Below are 27,965 nucleotides of genomic sequence, written 5' to 3'. Positions count from 1 at the left end.
GCGGAAGGAAGCATGAAGTGCTCCAAAATCTCATGGTAGACGGCTGCGTTGACCCTGGACTTAATGAAGCACAGTGGACCAACACCAGCAGATGACATGGCTCCCCAAATCAACACAGACTGTGGAAACTTCACACTAGACTTCAAGCATCTTGCAGTGTGTGCCTCTCCATTCTTCCTCCATACTCTGGGTCCTTGGTTTCCAAATGAGATGCAAAAGTTGCTCTCATCAGAAAAGAGGACTTTGGACCACTGAGCAACAGACCAGGTCTGTTTTTCTTTAGCCCAGGTAAGACGCTTCTGATGTTTGTTGTTCAGGAGCGGCTTGACAAGAGGAATACGACATTTGAAGCCCATGTCCAGGATCCGTCTGTGTGTGGTGGCTCTTGATGCACTGACTCCAGCCTCAGTCCACTCCTTGTGAAAGTCCCCAACACTTTTGAATGGCCTTTTCCTGACAATCCTCTCCAGGCTGCGGTCATCCCTGCTGCTTGTGCACCTTTTTCTTCCACACTTTTTCCTTCCACATAACTTTCTATTAATGTGCTTTGATACAGCACTTTGGGAACATCCAACTTCTTTTGCAATTACCTTTTGAGGCTTTCCCTCCTTTATGGAGGGTGCCAATGATGGTTTTCTGCACAACTGTCAGGTCAGCAGTCTTTTCCATTATTGTGATTCCTACTGAACCAGACTGAGAGACCATTTAAAGGCTCAGGAACCCTTTGCAGGTGTTATGGCTTAATTAGCTGATTAGAGTGGGACACTTTGAGCCGAGAATATTGCACCTTTTCACAATATTCTAATTTTCTGAGATTGTTGATTTGGGGTTTGCACGAGCTCTAAGCCATAATCATCACAATTATGACAAATCACGGCTTGAACTATCTTGCTTTGCATGTAATGAGCCTATCTCATATATTAGTTTCACCTTTAAAGTTGCATTACTGAAATAAATTTGCTCGATATTCTAATTTTTTTAGTTTCACCTGTACTATGAGAAAATCAGACAAACTATTGTCTGATTTTCTACATAGGTGTATACCATGACGTAACTGACAGTGGTATTAACTCATACAAAAATTTTTGAATGACAAAGGTAAACGTTCTGTCTTGTGTAATATTTGTATGTTTGTTGCCACCTTCTTCCGGGTCAAATTTTGCTTCTGATCATGGGCATTTATTTCTATTCAATTATTTCTGTACAATTACTGTACACATTGAGCAGAAATCGGATGTTGTGTTGACGTACAATAAAAATTATTTCATTTGCACCTTCGTTTTTTTCGTCTGAACAGTTTGAATTGGCTGTCGAAAGCATTTTACTAACAATCAGATATTTGTCCGATCATTTTTCGTACTGAATTTTTCTTTCAATTTTCTTATTGTGTGTATCTAGCTTTAAACTCCCTTAGCATGGGGAATCACTTAGAAGAAGATTGTGGGTGGGAAGCATTTATTCCAATTTTTAGCAAAACAGTGGTCAGTGAAAGTGCCAATATAAAGACAGAAATGGCAATCTTGCCACGTAACATCTCATTTATATTGTAAAGCATGTGCACCCAGATCACATCTGTAAACACAATAAATAAAGGGAAAGCATATGATTTCTTTATTATAGTCAGGACTATGAGAAATGTGTATGAAATATTCATGAAATATTGCATATTATTATGTTGCGATTTTCTTTTAAGCCAGTAGGTGGGGCTCTTTCAGTTACACTGGAAAGAGCCAACAAAGCAGTGACTTTAAATCTGACCAGCTGTGCCACAAAGCAATAACCAATCATTGCCTGCTGTGATGTTGTCTCTTTCGCTCTAGGAATCATTTGTCAAGTATTTAAAATATAGAAATATTTATTACTAAAACAAAGATTATATATATATATATATATATATATATATATATATACACATATATATATACACACGCAGATATAATAACAGCACATCTCAAAACCATTACAGTTTCTCTTTAAAAAGAAACTACGTCCTCAACACAGTGCTGCTGAAAGATTTTTTTTTTTCTAATCCGCTCTGGGAAACAGAAATATACAACATCAAAATAGTGGGAGATAAGTAAAAGTAATTGAAGAACATACCTTAGTTTCTGATTATACTGTTTAACTTTCTCAAGTGAAGCAGCATTAATCTGAGCTTGAAATTCCTCTATAGAAACATTATCCTTGTAATAATAGCCATCCATGCTCTCCAGGGCTGAAATAAGAAGAGATATTACTTTCATTTTTTTGCCTTTGTAGCTTAAACCACTCTACAGCCTCACGCTGTCCTGATTTTATCATCTCTGTGTGATATAACAAACTATAGGTGAGCAGCCATGAAGTGCATGGACCATTAAGAAGAAGTGACAGTAACAGGACAGAAATTGGATTACATGTAGGACAGATCGTTGCGTCACAGACAATTAGCTAAGCATACATTGGCTGATCTTTCTTCCAGTAGAATGAAAGATCTAAATAGTACATATTTTCATTTTATATATATATATATATATATATACATATACTAATATTAGATGATACTTTATTAGAGGATTTTAATATGGACAATTCATTCTCTGAGTAGATTGATTACAGGTCTACAGAAAGGGTATGCTACATTTGCATTTTACTTAATGAAAATTAATTTTAAGTTTAAATCCCATTAATTCTTATGTAGCTAGTTTGTATTCCTGCACTGTATATGTAAAGGAGATTAGTTTAAAGCTGAATTCTGGGATTAAAACAAAAAATACTATTGCAATGAAATCTAGGAGGTAGAGGAATACGGTGGAATACTTACCATATTCCTGACTCTTCCAGTGCTCACGCCTTCACTCCTATGCTCTGGGTGGAGAGCAGTCCCTTGCCTTTTTCACACATAATGTAGGAATGTTGGTCCTGCATTATATCTGGTGAAGTCACATTGCCAGCCAGAGCACCTTAGAACAGGCTTCAGGGACCTGTCCCACAGTGTGGTGGAAGCCTGCCAGAGTGTCAGATAAGGTAATATTACACCTAGCTCCCCGTCCCCAGACTTAACAAATCTTTACCCTTGTGGTGTGTGTGGGTGGGGGATTTGGGGCACTTCAAGGGTATATTTTGTCTGATGCCTAGGTATTTAGTCTTACCAATGTATGCTAATGTTTTAAAAACCTTGTCAATTTGTAGTTATGTTTTATTTTTTTTTAATCTGCCTGGAATTCAGCTTTATATGATTACTCCATGAATGAATTAGACATATTTGTTGACATAAGCATGCTGTAACTGGTAGCAATGGACATGCTAAAAAAAACAGTGAAATAAATACTGCCACTCCCATTTGAAGGTTACAAAATGACTTCCACATTGTAGCAGCATCCATCGGAAAATTGAATGGACCATGTTTATTAGGTACCATAATAGATTAAATGTCCGCACTAAAACACTTTATCACAAATAATTGAATTAAAACCTCAAATCTGAAAAATTCAAATTGTTAATTCTTTGCTACAAGGATACAGAAATTCCTGGAAATCCAGTATTCAGAGGAAAAGTACCCAATTTTTCTTTTCTTAAGAAAATGTTAAAAAAAAAGTAATCACCTTGAGAAAATAGGACAGGGTGAATTTTGAATCCGCCTCCATTCTTCAGGCGTTGTGGTAAATGTTCAAAGTGATACTCGTCTACGTAGAAGTAAATTTTCAAAGCCTGGCGACTTCCTTCTGCCTGATAGGTGATAGGTACATCTGAGGGATGAAGATGAAAAGTTGCTGTAGCCTCTCATTCTACTAATTTGGTTTTCATCTACTGATCTTGATATTGAATACAAGGATTTAAAATGAATAAATACTATGGATATAATTACAATGTACCTGTAGAAGTGTCTAGCATTACATTTGAACTTCCCTCCTGCTACTTTGAGGTCATGTCCCCATGTTCTTGATCTTGGATTCATATTTAAAATACTGCCCTCCTGAACCTTTTCCACCCCCTTGATGTAGTTAAAGGTTTCAGTCTTATCTCTCCTTCCCCTACTTTCATCCAGACTGTACATTTTAACTTCCTGAAGTCTCTCCTGATTTGTTTTATCTCCTGACCTTTAACCATTTTTCTACTCAGCTAGGGACTAGTTGTATATTATCAATATCTTTTTGTAAGTGAGGTCTCCAGATAATGGACACAGTATTCTAAATAAGGTCTAACTAAAGATCTATATAGGGGAATCAGGACCTTCTTCCTTCTCCATGTGACCCCTCAAGTGATACATGCTAGAATTCTGTTTGCGTTTTCCCACTATCTGACCACATTGTTGCCCATTTTGCAATCATCTGAAAAAAGTACTCCCAAATCTTTTACCTCTGTAGTGCTGACAAACACTGTATCCCCAGTACTGTACTCTATTAAGGGATTCTTTGTCCCTAGTTGCATTATTTTATATTTAGAAACACTGAATTGCAGTTTCCAATATTCCAGCAATGCCAAATCATGTTCCAGCAAAAGCTAGTTCCATGTTATGAAATGCTAGTTGTTTGACTGTCATGTTGATGCTTTCTTGTCAACCCTTAGGGGTCCTTGACCTGGAACAAGTATATACTGAACAGGAATTCTCAGTTTTTTTGTCTGATATGTATTTCCTGCATGCTGTTTTGGGCCTCAGACTCATAAGAATTTAAGTCAGGCCAGGCAACTAGCAATTTTAGAAGGAAGTCAACCTACATTCTACCTTCACAACAGGTATGGTTAATACTAGGAGCATAGAAATCACAGGGACAACACTATAGTGACCATGGAAGACAACAGGACAGAAGACACAGTTGTGACTAAAACCAGTAAAACATATAAATAACCTTCATGGAAAACTGATTTGCTGTTTTGTGCATTACTGATTGTACTTCAGAAATTAATTTTACCTTGGCCACCTCTAAGACATTGGGCTTAGCAAGCAAAGACCCAAATCTGGTATCCCACAGGAGAAGCATTGCATTTTAGAAGACTATAAACTGAAGGCAATTAGAACAGCATTTCAGTTGACATAGCATGCATGCTGTGCTTTGTTTCCCCATAGCAAAAACAATTATGGAAACAAGACAGGTAATAAAAACCCTTTATACAAACGATGCTCTCACATTAAAAAAAAATGGCATTTCCAAGGACAGAAGAGCTGAAGGAGATTTCTTTAATGCTGCCTTTTCATTCAACAGGATACAAATATCTTTGAACAGAAAGTTCTGATTCTCTGGTCACAGTGATTTTGTAGTGTGAAGACCTCATATTTGTTTTTGTTTTTTTGGAAGTATTAACAAAAATATGATTTGGCGTTTTACAAGCACTCCTTCTTCAAATGCTCTAATAAAGGTCTGTGCGTGGGGCCCCAAAACATTCTGGATATACAGTAATTATCAAAACTCCAGCCACAAACACCAGTTGTTACTCTGATTTCTTTGTTCTATTTTTCAATAATCAGAACCTGAGAATTTTCACAGCATATCTGTGCTACATTTTTAAGGACTTATGGAGCTGTAAGAAGTCTAGCTTCATCTCCTGGTGAGCATCTGTACATTTGAATATGGGATATATTACACAGTGTTCACTTTGAATTGTGTTGATGCTTTTGTCTAAGGAAGTTTAAAACCTCTACTGATTTATTCTACAGCAAAGCATTTACATTGTAGTGCAGTGTGATGCATGTTTTGCAAGTTCTGTTAGCCTCTATTAGCAGCTCTCTGGTATCTAAAGGCAGCAGAATTTTGTAAAAGAGGTGAAGTGCCCATTACGCCCATTATTGCCATATGGATTTTAGAATTTTCCTTTTATTATAAACCCAGACTGTCTTGACCCCTCCTGAGGCTGGAGGTCCAATAGGGTTTGCTGTGCACGTTTGGTTTATCGATATGCTTATTTCAATCACACACTATATAAAGTCTTGTTGGAGCTAAAATGGCTAATGAACAGCATTAAATACAATATAAAGGAAACATGCCTCCATCATGCCAATGTTTATTAAAAAAAAACACTTTAATAAATCTACTTTTTATTGATTCATACAGTCACAACAAATTGTATGGTATTTGGTGTGATTGTATGATTCAATGTGTTGCCAACATATTCCATAGATTGATGGATTCAGACACCAGTTCATGGTAAAAACAAGCAGAGTGTGTTTCATGAGTGGATCCTCATATGATACTAGCAGGAAGAAGGAGCAGTAGAGGCATTTTTTGAAAAGCAGAATAAGGAAGGAAAATGTGTGTGATCATTGGGATAGTGTAATCACTCTGGATATGACAAAGCTTTTGACTATTGACTGAAGTTGCTAATGGTTCTCAAGACTGTTGATACCTATGGCATATGCTATAGAATATGATCTATATTTTAAGATGAGGGTCTCCAAACTTTTTAACCAAAGAGACAGTTTACTGACCTTCAGATTTTAGGGGGCCCAGACTGTGACCCTCGGGAGTAGAAACTGTCCCAGGATCAGTGAGATTAGACAATGTCTTAGGCTTGGTGGACAGTAGGAGTAAAAACAAATTAGATAGCACCTGTGGTCAGTAGGAGGAGGAATAGTGCCACATCATTGTCATTAGTGGAAGGAATACTGCCCCATTGTTGGTGTCAGTAGAAAGAATAGTGCCAAATTGTTTAAATCAGTAGAAGGAGTTATATCCCTTGATTAGTGCCAGTGGGATGAATAATGCCCCATCGCTGGTATTCATGGAAGGAATAGTATCCCATCATTGGTGTCAGTGGGGAGGAATAATGCTCAATCCTTTATATCAATGGAAGGAGTAGTGCCCCATCACTGGTGTCAGTTGAAGGAATAGCACTCCATCTTTGGAGTCTGTGGAAGAAATAGTACCCCATTGTTGGTGTCAGTGAAAGAAATGCTACCTCATAGTTGGTGTCAGTGAGAGGAATATTACCTTGTATCAGTGCAAGGAACAGTGCCCCAGGGGCTGGATAAAGGCAAGCAAGGGGCTGCATCTGGCACGTAAGCAGCAGTTTGGAGACCACTGTTTTAACATAAATGCAATATACTACGAAATGTGTACTATATGTTTTATCTATGTTAACCTCCCTGGCGGTATGATTATTTCAGATTTGTGGTGCTGAAAGCGGTACCATTATTTTGCATGGAAATTTGGCGTTTTATATTGTAGGCCTGTAATTCTTAGGAATAACTCACTGAAATCTGTCCGAAGAAGAGTCTAGTAAACATCCCGGGTAGGATAAAACTTGAAACACGAAATCATAAATTATAATTTAATAAATAATCATAAAAAATTATAATATAATAATAATAAATTTAATTCAATAATATAATCAAACCAAAAACACTGAAATTTGAAATACAGCGCCAAGTTCGCATATCACTGAGCAAAGTCGCAAAATCGTTTTCAGTGTCTCATGACGAATTTCCCCATGAATCATTATCACTCAATTCTGCAAGTAGTTCTAATTTACTATCGCTGTTCTCTAGCTGGTCTAAAACCGCTTTTGACCTAAAGGGACGCTTTTTGGCCGCCATGGACATTTCTCGGTTTCCAGGTAGAAAGAACAGTAAAAATGTAGGCAGGGCACAGGACAAAGCACTGGGGACAAAATGTATGTGAAATGGTTTGGTACAGTAATGTTTTACTATGTGATTTTAGTGATTTTTGTGAATGTCACTTTTTGTCATTTTCAAATTTCCCGCTGGTTCCATCCCCTGTACGTCCCGACGCTCGCAGAGGACGGAACCCAGATGACAGATGCCGGCATCAGCCGGATTACATTGCCGGGGACACTGCAGGAGGGACATCGCGGGAGCGCAGGACAAGGTAAGTGACAGAGGGATCGCAGAGCAGCGCCGCATGGTAAGCCCGAGTGTAGCTCGGGATTACCGCTTGTGGTACTGAAACTTTACCCCGAGCTACACTCGGGAATACCGCCAGGGAGGCTACTAGGTATGTAATTGAAGCTGCCAAACACATTGTTTGGTTTAAGAATTCATCTTGATTTGCTAAATGAGTCAGATGATGTGACAGTGAGTCTCAGAATTGCCAGTACGTTGCATTATAATATATTGCATGATATGTTATGTTAAATAAAATCAATGAACCACTAATGCTGTCCTGGAAACACTGCAACTACAAGAATGCTAAAGCAGGCCATTCATTTAACTCTGAGTTTTTTTAAATATCCAGTGAAGCCAGATTTAGGGAGCTTCTCACAAGACTTTGGGGTGGAGCAGCCTGCAACATGGTTCTCGGTTTTGCAGCCTCCTTCTAAACCTCTAATGCCTCTAAGCAAGACTGGAACAGGCTCAGACAAAAAGGTCATGTTGGAACCAGTGAGCTCGTTAGCCTGAATTTTTTTTATATGCCCAGATTAATTCTAAAGATCTATTCAAAAGATGAGGATAATGGTACATACAGAAATTTAGCTAGAAAAGCAACCAGATACAGAAAAAGATTTCTGTAATAAAAAAAAGGTTATTCAGTAGGTATGCTAAGAAATGTCAATATATTTTTCACCAAAAAGTTCTGATCCTTTTCCTGAAGACTGAAGTCTGGTGTAAATACTTACTTGCCACTTGTGGTCCTTGTTCAGCTTGTCTGAAGTGAAACATGACCTTTTCCAAATCTAACAAAGCGACAAGCGAGTCCTCCAGCATAGCTTGTTCATCTGTCTGTAGGAAATATCACGCCGGCAAATCAGGATTATACAAGAATACACAATGCATTCATATCACAGCAATGTAACAGCTTATAAAGAATTAATATCATTTCAGACAGGACTTCAATAGGTATAATGAAAGACAGTGTCTGTAGTGAAGATTAAAAGAATTATTTCACATTATTATGGCTCTTTTCACTGGCAGTACAAAGCTTTGGAGGAGAATAATGAAATTCATGACAAATGCTCCCATTAGGGTACAATTGGTGTATGTGCTTATCAAGTGCAGTTGTAATTCACACCACTATCAATCCTTTTCTCTGTCACATTGTGATAGTAAAACAAGTAGATTACACAAGATGGTAGCTTTTACCCAATGATATCACTTTACACTGAACAAAACCGCAAGTGAAATGTATATGGATGTGTACCGTGATAAAAATGTGAGGAATAAGGCCATATAATTCATATTACACATCGATATCACATTCTAAAGAAAAGGAGACCCTGTTTATAATGTTATGGTGCTATCCCTTTGCTGGTCTTAATCACGAAAACTAACTAAAAACGGAACTATAAAAATATAATAGTTTACTTATAGTAAATTAAAAAACACGCATATATTCCAGGAGATAAACCTACCGCTATTGAAAGAATGCACACATATACATATTATAGTGCATACAAGACCACTATGACTTTCAAATTAATAACATTAACAACTAAGTTAAATCAACCCCATCTCTTAAACAAAATGAAAGTCTACACATTTTATAGAACAGGTTTGCTCCTTTAAGACCCCAGGGTATGCTGATAATAAGTTAAGCCTTTTTGGGAAATCCCACTTATGATGGCCTTTGATTATGTTGTGTATCTGCAATAAAAACACCCATAAATCTGTGAACATATAATATCATGCATTATTATACTGTTATAAGGTATCGTTCTGCAAGTAAAAGCAGTCCACTTGCAAGGTATTATGTGCTTTCAACATATATCATACAATAAGACCAATCCAGGCTCTCCCCCTGACAACTACGTATAAATGCCATTTTGTTGCATTGACAATAATATCCGCTACAGCTCCCTATGGGGATTTTCAAGTTTGGGTTCTAACATATGGGTTCCTTTGCTTTTGAACTTTTCACAGACCCGTGTAGTAAAAATTAGATGTATATGGTACGTGGAAGAGGAAATACAGTATGTGTGTGAGTTACATTATATTGATATAAAACAAGAAGCAGCACTAAAATCAATAAGTAACCCACATACAACTATAATGTGAAAAATAAAGATGGTGAGGCTCAATATGTGACAAAATTAAATAATCAAATATGGAGAAATGAGCAATCGCCAATCAACAAATTAACATTATATGCACCTAAATCGCAATGAGGCTCTTGATTTATTACCAAGCAGCGCAAATAGCTCAGTTAGCACCAGGGGCGGACTGACCATTTAGAAACTCGGGCACTGCCTGAGGGCCCGGGGTCAGTAGGGGGCCCCATGAGATGCCCCTGGTACCTTTTTCATAGGCTTTTTTGAGTTTGGGCAAGGACACAGGGGCCCCATGATCCCCTATTGCCCGGGAGCCCCATGAGTTCTCAGTCCGCCCCTGGTTAGCACTAACTTCTATGACAAAACTCCCTAGTAGACTGTGCCCCCTAACATGTGTCCCACTTTATCCTACACGTTGACTATTTGGGATAGGCAGAGAGCTAGGAAAAAACACCACTCCCCCCCATGTTCCTCTTGTTCCCTTACTGAATAATCCTGAATTTTCTCTAGGGCTATGCTCGCATTTATTTAGATGGTGGGAAAACAAAGGCCTTAAATAGAATGGTGACTTTTTATCTGGAAGCAACATCCAAAGTCTGAACTACTACAAACATAACCTACAATTACCCTCCTCTGAAATGTTTCAGTACCACCTAATCACATTTTTCTAAAAACTGAGCTGAAACATGCCACCTGCCCATTATCGTTGACATTACTTGAGCTTTCTTGTAAAACCTGAGATTTTACACAGGGCCGAATTTATATACTTTATAATCGTTTAGTGGATCCAACCCACACACTACCTTATATGGAACAATGGGAGCATGATCTTAATATAACATTTGATTTACCAGAAAGACAATTTATTAAAAATATCCATTAATATGACCCTGGTTGAATCTAATTATAAAATGATGGTACATGGTCCCCAGTAGGATCACCAAAATGTGCCCAAAAGCATCCTTTTACTGCTTACGACAATGTTGCCTGGTAAGCACCAAGTTTCCTGCTTGGTGGCAGTGCCCTAATGTAACTAGGTTTTGGATCACATGTTTTAATTAATTCCACTTGGTGATGTGGGTGAATACTGTATATCTAGAGCTTCAGAAGTAGCTGTTTCAGAAATTAGATAATGGATATTACATTTCCTTAACACTTTCGAAGATTGGTCTCAAAAATAATTCTGGTGGCCAGAATTGCAATTGCAGTGTTGGAACCAATCGGTGGTGGTCTTTGATTACTTAAAAAAAAAACATTAACTGGAACATGATTAACGCCAACATTTTGTGTACTCTCAATAATGCCAAAACTAAATTTGATAAAACATGGAACCTTTTTATCTTGAGATGGACTAGCAAGACTTTGGAGGCACCTTCTCTGACTTCTGTTTTCTCTTCTAGGTTGCTTTCCCATCTTTACTTCTTTATCCCTTCTATTTTATATATATATGGAATTGGTCTATCATTCTCATTTTCCTACTGCAGGCTTTTTGCAAGTATTCTAAGACATACTGTATAACATACAGTATATATTGCATGTCATTTTTGCTCACTTGCCTTTACCTGAACATCCCACAGACCTCAAGAATACTACTGATGCTTATTTCTTTACACAGGAATGCAAACATTTCTATTTCCATGGTGATAATCTGGCCCGTGTCAATTTCAAATTGTCAGTTGGCTCCTCATACAAAGGGAACTGTTTGCTTATTTTTTTGATCTGTTTATTTGACATTTTTGAATAAACAGATTGTAATATAAAGAGATGTGGCTGGTTTAACATTAGTATCAAAGCCTAGGTGCAGCCAAAAAAAAAGAAATAAAAATCAGCACAAGGCCATAACTTACTGTCAGCCTGGCAGTACTAGGGTCGTTGGTTCGAATCCCAACATGCCACCTGCCTGGAGTTTGCATGTTCTACCTGTGCCTGCGCGGGTTTCCTCCGGGTACTCCGGTTTCCTCCAACCCTCCAAAGACATGCTGGTAGGTTAATTGGCTCCTGTCTAAATTGTCCCTAGTATGTTTATGTATGAATGTGAGTTAGGGACCTTAGATTGTACGCCCCTTGAGGGTTAGGGACTGATGTGAATGTACAATATATATGTGTGTAAAGCGCTGCGTAAATTGACGGCACAATAAAAGTACCTGAAATAAATAAATAGTAGGATACTGTATGTCCCTTGTGCTCATGCCTCTTCTTTTAGGTGGAATCTTTCTAGTCCATACCCCTTCACCCCTGCTGCCACAATTTTCCACTATGACGGGGGTTGATAGAACTAAGGAGCTGTCTCAGGTTCTCATCAAGAGAATAGGTAGATAGTTGATAGATCTGCCTTCTTCATTCATAGCTTGTTTTTCATTCATAGAAGCTGTAGTACAGCTTCTATGAATGGAGGAGCTGGGTGGAAAGGCCGTGCCTTGTTGGCCTTTCTTCATGGGAGCCTGTAACAGTCCCCGAGTTCTATTAATCCCTGCCACACTGGAAGATTGCGGTTACTGGGTATAGGGGCATGGATTGAGGAGGACTTCAGCTAAAATAAAAGGCAACAGCACAAGGGACACATCTAACGGTCTGTAAGATATGTCCCTTGTGCTGATTTTTTATTTTTTTTTGGCTGCATTTAGACTTTTTAATGATGTTCTATAACTAATTGAGGTGTTTGTATGGACTATGATACATATAGGCATACATACCTTTTAACAGTGGGAGGTTTTTCTCCTTAAATATATGTGTTTTATGAACTTTGCATAAATACAATATTATAGTTTTATTGGTATATTATCTAAATGTTGTGAGTGTAGAAAGGAAAGTCCCTTTTCTGTCCTTTTTCTGGTTAATCAAACATTTATACACTTTTGCATGTATTAATGTTTTGCCATGTCATCACTTTAAATTTACTAATCATGCAGGGTGCAGTAGTATCAACATCCTCAGTAAAACCATGAAATTGTTATTACATCTTACAAGTAATAAATCAGAATAAATCAGGAAAGACTCCAGATGCATAAAATACTAGTGGCCCCTTTTCAAAGGCATTGTAGTGTTTTCACTTTAATTTTCAGTCTCCAGTGCATGTGTATTGAGTGAAAATTGTTCAACCTGTGACCGAGCAATTGCTCAACCTGTGACAGATGGAGCAATAGAGAAAAAATAAATATAGTTGAGCTTTTTGCAAAAATATTAAATTCTATGACTGTTTTTCCAGTAAACGACTGCCTAAAAGTCCAAGATATATAGATGATTCTGAGGACATTTTCGCTCACATGTGTCACTGGACCAGAAAATGCCCAAAACTGACATCCATTTCCTACGATCTGCTCACTACTCCCCAAATGGTAAAATAAACATCTCATCAGAGAAATATAGAGCTACCATTGCCATTCTTTTCTAATAATGCTAGCTGCCTGGCAAATGCTGATACTTTGCTCTATTACACTGTAAGGCACTGACCTGGAACAAGTAGATAGATTTCTTCATGCTTGTTCTGGGTCTCTGATTCAGAAGTGTTGAAGCCTCAGAGTCAGGCAGGTAGTCTTTTCAGAGGATGACTCAAATGACAGCTTATATATTTCTCTCATAATAGGTATTCCTACGATTTACCTTATTAGAGAAAAGCAACCGGTTCCAGAATCCCTTTGCAGAATTTACTTGCCGTTCCTTTACTCCTTTCCTTTACTCCTGCCGCTCTGTTTAGAATATTATTTGCACTTTTGGAGGCACGTATACTCCACTCTGTGCAACAGCATTGGTTTAATCATCATTGTCACATGTAAAGTCCATAGCCCTGTGTAAACTCCAACACCAGAGACTTGTAGTTTACACAGGACTTTTCGTGAATGGAGCAGTGGGCAAGTATGTGAGTCTTTGGACTCTGCATTAAAGAATATGAAAACGCATTATTCCATATTCCAGATATGTGTCTGCTGTACCATGAACTTGTATGAAAAAGTATCCTGTTCTCTTTGTATTGCTTACTTTGTGTGAAATCCCTGATGTTCCTGCCAGTCCTCCCTAATAAATACTGATCACACTAGGCATGAGAGCACAGCATGGTCAGTTTTCTGGCTTTGCTGAGAGCTAATCCAATGATCAGACTTGTGCTGACATGCCCCGCTCCTTGCACAGCCATTCACTTGGAAGAGCAGTGTACTGCCGTTTCTCCTCCCCTAGCTCCTTTTTCAGCTGAGAGCAGAGGGTATGTTGTCATTTATAAAAAAAGGGAAAAAGGGGTATTTATAATGTTTTTAATATGTATACACAACTGTTTTGTCTTTCATTTCTATTTTAAACTGAATGGGTTGTTTTACAAGGTGACGGCTCACATATACTTTAAAGTATAGTAAGTACTTGTTTTGCTTTGCAGGACCAAAGCACAGATTCATGCAAAGCTTCAGAGAGAAAAGCACATGAACATTCAGGTTAATAGATAAAGTTACAATTAAAGTTAGGATCAGAACTATGACTAGGTGGACTCTAGAGGTCCAAAACTATGCAATGAAATGTAAATTGTGTAATGAGCTGAAATGCAAGTGGCATTCAGGTCCAAGCCATCAGTTCTCCTCAAGCTTTCTTGGGGTTCACATTCATCTTAATGTAGTGTAAAATTATTGTGGAGTTAAAAAAAAATCATCCTCTCAGGAAGTCATTCCATGCAACATGAGAGATATGTTCAGGCATTTTAACCAAGGAGCTACATTTTTGCAAGTTTTCTGCCTATTGGGTGGTGCGTCTGCCTACAGAAGAAGAATCTTACATTCAAGAAGGTCAGTCCTGATATTTAATTTTCTTTGTAACTGGAGATGAAATTGTGGTTTCACTTTTTTGAGCCTGAAACCAAAAATAAGTCAAAGGTATAGCTCCTCAAGGCCAGGAAGCCTTAGTTAAGGCCAATCAATGAAAGTCAGCTGGCAAAACAATATTCACAATTTTTATTTTCTCTCAGAAATGTCTTGTTGCTTCATGGCTATGGGAGGAAGGGGCCACAGTTGCAGCCTAGTGGTACTCAGAAGTCAGCTAGCCTGAATTTTTCCACAGAATGAAGAGAGGTTACCATGTCTACCCTGGTTACCATGTCTTTCCTCCACCACAACAACATGTTAGCATAAAGGGGGAGCTGCACTAAATGAGGGAGGAGAATTTTGTGTCATTCTTTAACTGGTAGATTAAGCAACTGAAACACTGCATAGATTTTTATGGTGACTAAGCTGAAAAGTCATGAATAAATTAGGTTTTTGGTTAAAAACTGTTGTTTTTTTTCTTTCAAAGCCTCAGGACTTTCTGAATATCTATAGTACAAGTGTGCATGTACAACTGAGTATCAGATTAGTAAATGAGACAATGGAGCCTAGAAATAGCAGGGAGCAGTGAAACACAGTGCTTACTAAAGGGAGGAGAAAACATCACTGAATAATGTATGTCTTTCTAGAAAAGAATAGCATTACATGCAAGCAGCAGCAAACTTTAGTACTGTCAAATAAGAAGTACAGAGATTATTGTGTTAAGTAAATTTCAGCAAGAATGCCTGAGCGTCAAAACAAATCCAAAATAACTGTTTACAAAGGATGCTTCTGGCTGACCAAATAAGCAACACAGCTTTCCCAGTGCAAACTTAGGGGAGCAGATTTACAAACAAAAATGGAGCCGTATCTAAACTGTCTTATCCCCTGCTACATTTTTTAAATCTAAATCTTGAATATGGACAACTATTCCACTTTTGTTACAGTTCTTTTTACTGCCCCCCGTATAAGTCTGCACATCAATACCGTACATAACCAAGCACACACTGCCTGCTCTGATTGCCTGATTTAAACTTCAGATTCATCAATCTGATAAGGATGAATCATTAGGAGGATTACTTCCATTCTTTGTGTGGAAGTTAGCTTAAGCTACAGAGTCTGTAAAACTGACCACGCTAGGCATGAGAGCACATCCATCTCAGTGTGGTCAGTTTTCTGGATGGGCAGCACAACCTGCCTGTCCTCCAGAGGCCAAGACTTGTGCTAACACACCCCCTTCACAGCTCTTCTCTGGGAATATTAGTGTATTGCTCTTTCTCTCTCTCTTTGTATAAGTAAATATACAGTATATATATATATATATATATATATATATACACACACACACACACACACACAAATTTACCTTGTATTACTATTTTAAACTGGACGTGTTGTGTTGTTTAAACAGGTAAGTATCCATTCACACAGGGCACAAACATGCGCCTCCCATGTAGGGCTGTATTTTGCTGGCATCAGGATGCACAGCTGATGCGTACATCCCCTGTACCAAGGCTGCATGGGCACAGCTGATGTGTCCTAATATAACATACTAGTGTGCATGGGTGCATGGCCCACACCCACCTGCATGTTATATTAGGACACATCGGCTGTGCCCATGCAGCCATGTGTCCCAATAGAAATTAATGGGATGCTAGTACTGGGAAGAAGTACACAACAGCTGTGCATCTCGATGCCAGTAAAAAGCGACTCTGCATGCTGTTCAAGTAATCAACTTGAATGCATGTGCTTCACAAAATGATGACATTCTCTCAATGAGAGATGTGCATAATATTGAATTACAGAGGAAATACTAATATTCAAACATAATTACACTGATATAAACAAAAGTCTGCATTTAAAGCTCAATTTAAGCCTCACATTTTTAATTTTCTACAGTTCTGTATCCCTTCATGTTATGATTACTGGTTCAGGATTTTTCAGCACTGGGTCTGACTCTGGAGCCCTATAAGACTGCATGTAAAGTCACATTTAGATGCCCCGCAGAACTGAAACAGGAATGTGGAGATAAGACTATAAAAATGGAGGTTGTTATTACAATGTTTATCTGACTGCATATATATATATATATTATTGTATTCAAATGGATTTAATTTAGATCACAGTAAAATGTTTATGCCAATTTCTTCAAATATGGGTGTTCCTAACTGTAATAGTGATGCTGGGTGCAATTACTAAGAACAAGTCATATACATGCACACAATCAACATGCAGTCGTGCAGGTACTTTCAGCATTTAAACCATTACATGATTTATGCATTGTGAAAGACCAACTACCCAATGAACACCTGCCCTGGCACATCATAACATTCACCCGGCACTCCAAGAAGTAACAGAATCCAACTGCAATATTCTTGCACTGTCAAAACCTCCACTTTTATTATCACACGACACACAGGAGCATATATCTAATAGTCATCACAATCTGCATAATAACACACACCAATAATAATGTGAGCACTACAGCATGAAATAGACACATCATTTGACAGCGTCACAGCATAGAATTAATACATTACCAAAGCTATGTGGAAGCTGTGAGGAACAAATCCCATCGGAACCAAACTGCCCAGGGGGTCACGGAGAAGCCATAGGCGCAACCATTCGATGAGCCCATATAGTCCAATAGTGGGTGACACCACACCCACTACGGGAGGGGCTAGCAGAAGGGTTCTACGAGGATAACAGTCATGTTCAACCACCATATTCGTTATCCGAAAAGTCAAACTTTTGCTTCTTATCTACCCCAAAACCTCTTTTCATCTCCCCCAGACTTAAGGATTTCTAACTTCGATGTCCTTAAACAGGTTTTTATCTCCTAATGTGAGGTTACTAGATGTCATAAACATGGTTTATTCCATAAACAAGGTTTTATCTTGCTCTCAGCAGAATATCTTGTGCCTTTGTTCCTTTGGCTAAAGAAATGACCTCAGTCACCTCTCATGCCCCTGGCATTTGCGCAACGTTGCTTTATTGTACAAATTACCCAAGAAAAAGGGTCCAAGGCCAACACATTTCATAGGCATTACACTAACAGAACAGAATTTTAACACTAAGTAGAAAAAGATTTCATTTGGACTCAAAAGTCCCTGGTGTAAACAAAATCCCTGGTGTAAACAAAAACCTCACTTTTTGTGTCTTGAATCATTCAAATGTTGCACTGATATTACTGCTGACCATATAGCCTATACTAAAATTTCCATACAATTTAATCTACAGTCGCAGTTGTCTATTTGGAGAAAACCACAGTCCCATATACATCAGCAACATCCTATAGGATCATTACTGATCGTGAAAAGATACACTGCAAATTCTTCATAAAATAAGTGGCCAGCGGCCAGACTCATCCATCTTACCAACCGCTCCTCTTCTGCCACCCCCCTCTGTCATTCCCTCCATTGGCTCCTGATTGCCCAACGCATCAAATTCAAACTACTAACACTGACATACAAAGCCATTCATAACGCTGCCCCAAACTACATCACCGACCTGATACCCAAATACCACCCAACCCGTAATCTTTGCTCCTCACAGGACCTCCTACTTTCTAGCTCCCTGGTCTCCACCTCCCATGCCCGACTGCAGGACTTCTCCAGGACCTCCCCCATCCTCTGGAACTCACTACCCCAGTCCATCAGACTGTCACCTTCCCTCCTCACCTTTAGGTGCAACCTGAAAACCCATCTCTTCAGGGAAGCCTACCCCACCCTCACCTAACTGCTGATCTCCTCCACTCCTCCTACCACTCCATCCCCCACAGCCACTTCCTCCTGTACCACTATCCCCTCCCTCCTAGATTGTAAGCTCGAAAGAGCAGGGCCATTGAACCCCTCATGTATTGTTTGTTGCTGTATTGTCTCATGTTCTGTCCCCCACTATAATGTACAGCGCTGAGCAAACCTTTTTGGCGCTATATAAATACTTTATAATAATAATAAGTGGCAAGAGAACATGCTAAGCGCAAGCTAGTGGTAAACACATACACTTTGAAAAACAATTACTCATGCAACACTGTATCCAAATTAATTTTATATTTTTTTTTTTTAGAGTCAGATAGAGCTTTTCTTTGGTGGTATTTAACCAGTTCCCGCTCCACCTATTGTCCATGAGTGCAGCATATTTGTGCCCACCAGTGCAGCATATCGAAGACCATCAGTGCAGCATATCAGTGCCCATTAGTGCAGCCTCATCTGTGCCCATCAGTGCAGCCTATCAGTGCCCACCAGCACAGCCTATCAGTGCCCATCAGTGCAGCTTCATCAGCGCACATAAGTGAAGAAGAAAATTACCTATTTGCAAAACATTTTAATAGAGACAAAGAAAAAGATTTTTTTAAAATTAATTTTTTTTTTCATTTGTTTAGCAAAAAAAAAAACAGTGGTGATTAAATACCACCAAAAGAACTCTGTCTCAAAAAATATAAAAAAAATTTTAATTTGCTAAATTTTATAACAGAAATGAAGAAAAATGCATTTTTTTTTCAAAAGTTTCAGTTTTTTTTTATTTTATTTAGCAAAAAATAAAAAACTCAGTGGTGATTAAATACCACCAAGAGAAAGCTCTATTTGTGTGAAATAAATGATACAAATTTCATATGGGTACAGTGTTTCATGACCGCACAATTGTCAGTCAAAGTTCGACAACACTGAAAGCTGAAAATTGGCCTGGGCAGGAAGGGGGTGAAAGTTTTTTCACCATTTACATAAACTTGCCCATGGGAACACAGTAGTTTAAAATACAATGCTGTTTGTAAAAATTTAGTTTAACCTCTTATCAACAGCACTATAGCCAAATAATGGCTACAGCATGGTTGTCCAGTTCTGGGAGGGCATCTATTGACATGCTCTATGATCACTTTGTTCTTTGGATATAGCCAATCACAGATTGAGGTAAAGACCCAATCACAACTGTCCTTCAGTGCCCACAAGTGATACCCCTCAGTGCCCATCAGTGATGCCTCTCAGTGACCATCAATGCTGCCCTTCAGTGTCCACCAGTGATGCCTCTCAGTGCCCACAATTGCTGCCCATCACTGCTCAGCAGTTATGCCTGCCAGTGCCCATCAGTGCTGCCTATCAGTGCCTCCTCATCAGTGCCACCTATCAGTGCTCATCTTTGCCACCTATCAGTGCCCATCAGTGCCACCTATCAGTAACCATCAGTGCAGTTTATTAGTGCCCATCAGTGCAGCCTCATCAGCGCACATCAGTGAAGGACAAAAATTACTTATTTACAAAATTTTATAATAGAAACTAGGAAAATAGTTTTTTTCCCCTAACATTTTGGTCATTTTTGTTTGTTAAGCAAAATATAAAAGAAAGCTCTATCTGTCTCAAAAAATGATAAAAATTTTGTTTGGGTACAGTGTTGCATGCCCGCGCAATTGTTATTCAAAATGCAACAATGGTGAAAGCTAAAAATTGGCCTGGGCAAGATGGGGGTGAAAGTGCCCAGTAGGCAAGTGGTTAATGCAAATACCATAGCTGTATGCTTGGCCAAAATAATCCATTTTTTAATCTTTTCTAGGACATAGAATACAATAAAATAGCTGTTAAGTCTCCTTCTATAAAGCGTAACTAAAGTTTCACTGTTGTCCACCGCATGCAAACAGTTTATTGCAGAAGACACATGCAACGGGGCCCCTTGTCTGCATGAGCCAGTTTATGTAAAAGGTGAATGTAGCCTTTAATAGGTATGTTACTCCAACATTTTTTTTTTATTAATGTCTGTCACATTATGATGTTCACAATCTATGTTTTTATCACACACATACCCCACATATACATACACAGTCCCAAAGCACATTGGTAAAGCTGTAAAGCCATAGTGCTACTTTATAATGGCTTCCTAAAGGCCAATTTAAGAAAGAACTCAATTTATCTAGCAGTGCATTTTAGGTTTGTGGATGGAAATTGGAATAACTGGAGGAAAGTCATGCAAATACAGGAAGGATATACAAACTATATACAAAAAGTGCCCATAGTCACACTCAAACCCATGACCCAAAGATGCCAGGCAATAATGCCAAGTCATCCTATTTACACAAATTACATCTACCTTTACTGTATTGACACTAGTGAAAATGTTCATCTAAAGGAAGCCATATATGACCAGTGAGTTGAACAAAAATAATTAAGCTGATTTCCCCATCCACACATTCAATGTGGATGAGTAAATCCTTGCTCCTGTGGTATTGTATTCTGCCGATGGAGAGACTTCCCCCAAGGCAGAATGCAATTATCAGTGTGGCTGGCTATAGCTGGTGGCATGGAATGTTCTGGAAAAACAGACAGGCTGGATGTACACAAGTGAATATCAGTTCATAGATCAACTTGTGTACCACCAGCTAGCCCATACATAAATCAAAATTCAGTTGGTCTCTGCTGAATCGGCTGGATTTCGATCCATGTATAGCCAGCTTAAGTGCTTGTTTCAAGTATCAAGATGTTGATTTGCACCATGTTATGAAAGGATGAGTTCACTTTAGAAAAAAATAATAAATGCATATTTTTCGCAGGTAAAAAATGTGCATTTCCTATTTTTTTGTAGGAGCCTGGAAAGCATTGCACCTGTGATTAGCAGATCACTGGAGCCATGCAGGAGTCCTACAGACTGTCAGTTCATACAAGAATCAATGAACTACAACAGCTCTCAACAGTAGTTAATTGAGAATTACAAGCCGACAGTTGCAAAGGCTGTCGGTACTTGTAGTTTTCTATTCACCAAACTCTGTAAATGAATGAATGACACGGCCGAGCGGCAGGAGCGTTTTTTTTATACTGTGACAGCGAGCAGGGGGAGAAGAGCCCTCAGTCGTTGTTACAATGGGGGGATCAGGGGGGTTCGGGGGCCAGTGCCACAGTAACATGTTAAGTATTACACCCTGAATATGGGTGTAACATGTAACATGTTACGAAAGGTGAACTTATCCCCCAAATGAATCTCTGCTTATTTTAAAGGCTAAATTCACCTTTCTGAAAAACATAATAAATGCACATCTATTTTCAGGAAAAAAAAATGTGCATTTATTAGTGGATCAGTGGATCTCGGGTGTAACGCCAGGCTCCTACATACACTGCCTAGAGCTCTCTAACCATAGCTCTGTATGAGGAGACAGTTTCTAAACTGTAGGCAGTGTAAATGAACTAAGAGCGTGCTGACCAGCATGCTCACAGTTCACTGATACTACAAGTCTGTCTGCTGTGGTGACAGATGGGGCTTGTAGTTTATTCACTCACAGATTCCTGCAGAGCCCCACACAGCTGTGCCATTTTCAAAATGTGATGACACTCTGGCGGCAGGTTGCATAGGAACATGTCACACGTTACACCCTAAATACAGGTCTAAAATGTAACATGCTCCTAAAGGTAAACTTATCCTTTAAGAAATACATACATGTCCAGAATAGAAGCTTTAAGAGTGAAAAACTATCTCTACACAAGAGCTGCGTTATGAATAAATCTTTTCTTACCAGGTTTGGAGAAAGAAGGGACTGGAAGTGGAAGAGGACACCAGCATTGGCAATCTGCTCCAACCATCTTCTGCTGGCCTCTTGTGTTTCTACTTCATACTCTCTGTTGCTATCATACATGTGATTTAATGCAACCAGTAGCTGCTCAGAGAAGGCACACACAGCAGCTACCAAGCTCTGGCAGAAGACCATATCTCTCCTAAGTTGAATTTCACTATCTGTAGAAACAAACAGGGATATAAGTCCTATATTCCTTAAAGTGACACTAAATGATATCCTTATTTTCCAAAAATAACACATACATATCAACTACTTAATGGCTCTGTAATCTATTTTTCATCAGATCATTTCTTATTGCATTTTGCCTCACTGTAATGTCCTCTGTGAGCTCCTGAACTTTATCCCCTCGCTTCTGCTTGTTTGGAAAAAGCAGCACACATTGTGATTTACTAAAACTGGAGAGTGCAAAATCTGGTGCATTTCTGCAGAGAAACCAGTCATCTTCCAGGTTTTATTGTCAAGGCGTAATTGGACATGCTGAAGTTAGAAGCTGATTGGCTACTATGCACAGCTGAACCAGATTTTGCACTCTCCAGTTTTAGTAAATCAACTCCATGGGTTGAAGTCATGTGCACAGCTCAATGCACACTACAAATCCCATAGTCCCTAGTCCACCATGGGAGCAAGCAAGAGAGGGTGGCTATGTTCCTAAATACAGTGGGACCATGAAGGAGGAACAACTAAGAGCAATAAAAGGAACCAGAGTTTAGTATCACTTTAAGTTTAATTTTCTAGCACCAGCCTGGGAACATTACATGGAGCTGAATGGATTAAAACATGCAAACACTAACTGAAGCATTTACTCAACTTTGTGTTGTGGGGCATAAAAATGAATTTGCTTGCAGTAATTGAGTCTTGCTCTGCTGGATGTGCTTCTCCATATGTGAACACTAAACAACCATACTACCACAGATCTACTATAAATCCCATGTAATATGGTTGTCAGGGGCATCCCTAAGGTTGGTGTCACCTGATGCGGTAACACTTGGTGACACCCCTCCGACGATCCCCGCAGAATGGATCGGATCTGCGGGTTGAGTATAATGGATTGGACTCCGATCCATTATGCTCAGTCCGCAGATCTGATCCATCTTGCAGGGATCGTCGGCTTTCTTTACAATTTACTTTTTTGTGGAGCGGGTCTGGTGTCACCCCGTATAGGTTGCATGCCGACGATCCCCGCAGGATGGTTTGGATCTGCGAATTGAGCATAATGGATTGGAGTCCAATCCATTATGCTCTCCAATCCGCAGATCCCATCCATCCTGCGGGGATCGTTGGCATGCAACCTATACGGGGTGACACTGGACCCGCTCCAAAAAAAGGTAAATTGTAAAGAAAGCCGATGATCCCCGTAGGATGGATCGGATCCATCCTGCGGGGATCATCGGCTTGCTCTACAACTTACCCTTTTGTGGAGCTGGTCCGGTGTCACCTCCTGCCTCGGGACGCCCCTGATGGTTGTTTATCACAAAACATTATTGTGTTACAAAAAAATAAATAGTATAAAGATGACTATTATTCCCACTAGTGTCTCACTGCTTTAGTCCAGGGTTCAATAAAGCAAAAGAAAACAAAAAAAATAAAACACAGCAGTAAAGAAAACGATATTGTTACCTGTATATTCAAGTAAAGCCAAAAGTATCCGAGTTTCAACCTCTAAAAAAGAAAATTAAAAGTTATATTGTGGTAATGACAAACCAGATAACAAAAGCATATTTATAGTAAACTACTCGCTAAACAACTAATGCATCCACATTTACTACTGTAGGCTCTTGTTTAAAGTTACAGTTTGATCTTAATGAAAGTATAACAAAAGGCAAAACTTTTTTTTTCATTTTGGATAGAGTGGAGATAGGGACACTAGTTCTGTTAACCTGGGGGCCCCAAAGAATTCCCTTAATTTGCAGAGATTTCCTCTGACTCCCTGTTTTGGCTATGGGACAGGAAGTGAAGGGAAATCTTCTCAATGGGACACAAATGGCCAAAAAAACTGACAGTGGTTATGACCTTCCCTTACTCTATCCAAAATGAAAAAAAAAAATTCCCTACAGTTTTAACCATTTGAATACCGGGCAATTTTCCCCCTTCCTGCCCAGGCCATTTTTCAGATTTCAGCGCTGTCCCACTTTGAATGACAATTGCGCGGTAATACAACATTGTACCCAAACTAAAATTTTACCATTTTCTTCACACAACAGAAAAATGTTTTTCTTTGTTTCTGTTATAAAAGTTTGCAAATAAATAATTGTTCTTCATAAGTTTAGGCCAAGATGTATTCTGCTACATGTCTTTGGTGAAAATAACCCATTCATTTGAGATTTTTTTTTTTTTTGTGCTTAGCTGTGATTTGGCCACAGCTAATCACAGGACATGTGCATGTGATTAGCTGTGACCATTCACAGCTAGACAGTAGTATACAATGAATAAATAAATAACCTCCTTAACTAAACTCCCACCAAAAAGTCACACTTTCTCCCTAGAAAGTACAATATAATGAATACACCTTTTTGTAATTTTTCCAGTGAATTCCCAATAATGAATAAACAATAATGAAAAATATAAAACCATAAAGTGTCCAATTAAATTGCAATCTCAAATGTGTCCAATATTGGACACATCTGAGATTGCAATTTAATTGGACACTACATGGTTTTATATTTTTCATTATTGCTTATTCATTATTGGGAATTCTCTGGGAAAATTACAAAAAGGTGTATTCATTACATCATTAGTAGTATACAATGGATGGCATGAATGAAGCCATCCATTGTATACAACTGTCATGTGACCTGCTGTGATTGGTCACAGCAGGTCACATGGTACCGGCAACGGGACCGATACTCAGATCTGTCATCGGCCGTGTCCGAGGTACACGGCTGGTGACAGATCGCGCCGCTGCGCGTCTCTGCAAGCGCGAAAAGTGCGCATGTGCGGGAGGACGCCATTTGGCGTCCAACCCGGAAATCCAATACATTTTGCCTGCCGCCTTTTGGCTATTGGCCAGGCGTGTATTGGTTAATTTAACCTGGTTTTTAGCATATAATGCTGTTGATTCCAATGTAAACCTAGTTTTTATTTGTTGCTGCAGATTACAGAAAAAAGGTAGTGGACGCACAAGAACCTTATTGGTCATCTGAACTTTTTCCCGTAAATAAGTCCTGTTGTTATGTCTGTATAGAACTGATTGCTGTCAGGTCTTCAATCAACCTCCTGGAATGTTGGGAACTGCTGCTGATAGAACACTGCTCACTCTACAAATCTTTACATATTATGTTGGTGTATGATCAGTAATAAATGCATGGTGTACAAATGGGCTGCAGAAAGCCTATAAAAGCTGTCAACCATGGTGGGCCACACGTAACTCCTCTGGAACATGGAAAAACTGTCAGGTGGACAACTCTGGCCTGCTGTATAATGCTTGGTGACCATTTGAAGTACAAGCAAATATTGGGTGATATATCATAAATCCTTAAAGGTATAATTTCTTAGTACTAGAATTGTTCTCCATCACAGTTTTATTTTCTGCTACAGTAAATCTTCATCTTCACAGCATTCTGTATTCTCCTCACTATCACTCTGATAAGACAAGGCTGATTATTTATCAACTTCTTCTGTTTTTCTACATCAGGTACAATAACTGATAATAGAAATCTTCTGAAACTTCTGTAACGTTTCTTTTGGTTGCAGTACATTTGTTTTATCTGATTCTACGTTTGTGCGCCATCCGTGATCAGTGTGATGTCTGGTACAGAGAAGCCTAATGAAAAGAAACTTTTTGATGGTTTAGGGTATCTTTTTCGAAATGGAAGATCTTGAGCTGTGGGAAATAAGTCTTGCAGTTAAAATAGACCGCTGAAAGCAGATAACAACTGCTTTAATCTCCTCTGGATTTCAGGAAAATAAACATACTCATAAATCTTCTACAGACTTGTTCCCTAACCATCAAAATGCATTAGAGTAATTGCTGACGCTGCATCCTTCATGGATGTGCTCACCACATGGATATATGTTCAGCTCAGCATAATGAAATATTGTTTTTAAATATAGCAAGCATAGTTCATGGCATTGACATCAGAATTACAGAATACAGTTATGCAATAGCAGGAGTACTGCAGAGGAAAAAAAATCCTATTGTTTCAGGATGAAAGCACAATTTGTGGAATGAACAAGAAGCATCAGATTTGGTTTTGTGGTAGCATAGTGCAGCCCTCTGCACATATCCATAAACAGCAATGTATTCTGAAGCCTGAGCCTTCTTTCTTAATGATTGTGCTTCAATGTACTACTGTCTGCTGCAGTGGCATACACCAAGGGTGGTGCAGGTGAACTGATCTACTGCCCAACAGTGCCTGCATAGTTCTGGTGCTGATAACCAGGATTCAGGTGAGTAGACCATTGACACCAATTACTTTTAAGCTCCCCCTGACAACCAAAAAAGGGGACCATTCAACCATCGACTACTAATGTAAGGGGCACTGAAACTTCAAAACACTAATCTGAGTTGGCACCAAAATCACTGACCACTAACTAAAAGGTGGCACTACACTGACTGTAAACTAAAGGGGGACAATATATTGACCACGAGCTAAAAAGGGGCACTACACTAACCACCAACTAAAAAGGGGATACTACATGGACCACCAGTTTAAAGGGGGGGCATTAAAATCACTGACTATTAAATTAAGGGAGGTACTGCACTGACCACCAATTCAAGGTCTGTTGCACATGGGAGTAAAAAATGCAGAGTTTCTTACTGATCTGAAATGAGATGCATTTCTGTCTATGGGACATTGCACAGCTGAGTAAATATCAGTAATACAGCATCGAGTACAGAGCAATAAAACTAAAATAGAAAAATTTAGCATTTACATTTGAGTGCAGTAATTTGCTTGCGTGTTTTCTCATTTAGGCACCTTGCACACAAGAGTCATAATTCACTGATGTTTACTCAGGAACTTGTGACAACCATGTGCAAGTGGCCACAATACTGACACTGAAGAAGAGTTTTAGTCTTCTATACTCATATGTATGCTTCTACACCTTTACTCGTCTATACTCAACATTACTCAGGTTTTTACACACAGTTTTTGGACCCTTGCACACGGGCATCACAAGTTCCTGAATAAACATTAATATATTAAGACTCCCATGTGTAAGGGGCTGAAAACGATGTATTTTATACTACATTTATTTTTGTTCTCCAGGTATTGCCAGGATCGGCAGTTTTTGCCTACATTTTGTCAGGTCAGCATTGTTCAAAGAACTATTTTGCTATAATTTAATTTATGCAAGAATGTCACTAGTAATCCATGCTTCCAACCAAAAATCATGTTTCATCACATGCTTTTTGTAATGATTACATATACAATGCTGAGCACATTTCTGCTGTCTCCATTTTTTATCTAGCCATTATTTGAATTTACCACCTAAGAATCCAGACTTTGCCCTACTTCAAGAAAGTATGAATAATCTGTCTGTCCTAGAAAATACTGTAGTCCACAAGTACTGCTTTGCAAAGTCAGTTGGGCCATTTTACCATTTTATAACTATTCAGCAGCTGGCTTAATGCAGTACAGTAAAGACTGCTGAAATATAAACTGAACAACAGCTTGTACCAATCCTTTTACTGACACCTGCACTTATCTGAGCTGTAACACATCTGATCAGACACATTCTTATCTCCCCCCAAACTAAATGTGGGGGTATCCCAGAAAGAAAGT

The 27,965-nt window shown here is 38.9% G+C and overlaps 1 protein-coding gene across 1 annotated transcript in view; it reads right to left on the bottom strand.

Annotated features, from left to right (window-relative positions):
* PREX2 (phosphatidylinositol-3,4,5-trisphosphate dependent Rac exchange factor 2) overlaps positions 1 to 27,965 on the bottom strand; it is a 369,719-nt gene that overhangs the window by 86,606 nt on the left and 255,148 nt on the right. The window contains exons 31-35 of the mRNA XM_089654281.1: positions 23,860 to 23,901; positions 22,183 to 22,400; positions 8,548 to 8,650; positions 3,582 to 3,725; positions 2,101 to 2,215 (exon numbers count right to left, since the gene is read on the bottom strand). Of these exons, the coding sequence (XP_089510407.1) occupies positions 2,101 to 2,215; positions 3,582 to 3,725; positions 8,548 to 8,650; positions 22,183 to 22,400; positions 23,860 to 23,901 (622 nt within the window). The remainder of the gene's footprint in view (positions 1 to 2,100; positions 2,216 to 3,581; positions 3,726 to 8,547; positions 8,651 to 22,182; positions 22,401 to 23,859; positions 23,902 to 27,965) is intronic.

The sequence above is a fragment of the Staurois parvus genome, unplaced genomic scaffold (assembly GCF_062004578.1).
Source record: "Staurois parvus isolate SC_StPar_1 unplaced genomic scaffold, SC_StPar_1.0 ptg000748l, whole genome shotgun sequence".
Taxonomy (NCBI): domain Eukaryota; kingdom Metazoa; phylum Chordata; class Amphibia; order Anura; family Ranidae; genus Staurois; species Staurois parvus.
The sequence above is the reverse complement of the archived record's forward strand: the minus strand, read 5'-3'. Positions and strand labels throughout refer to the sequence as shown.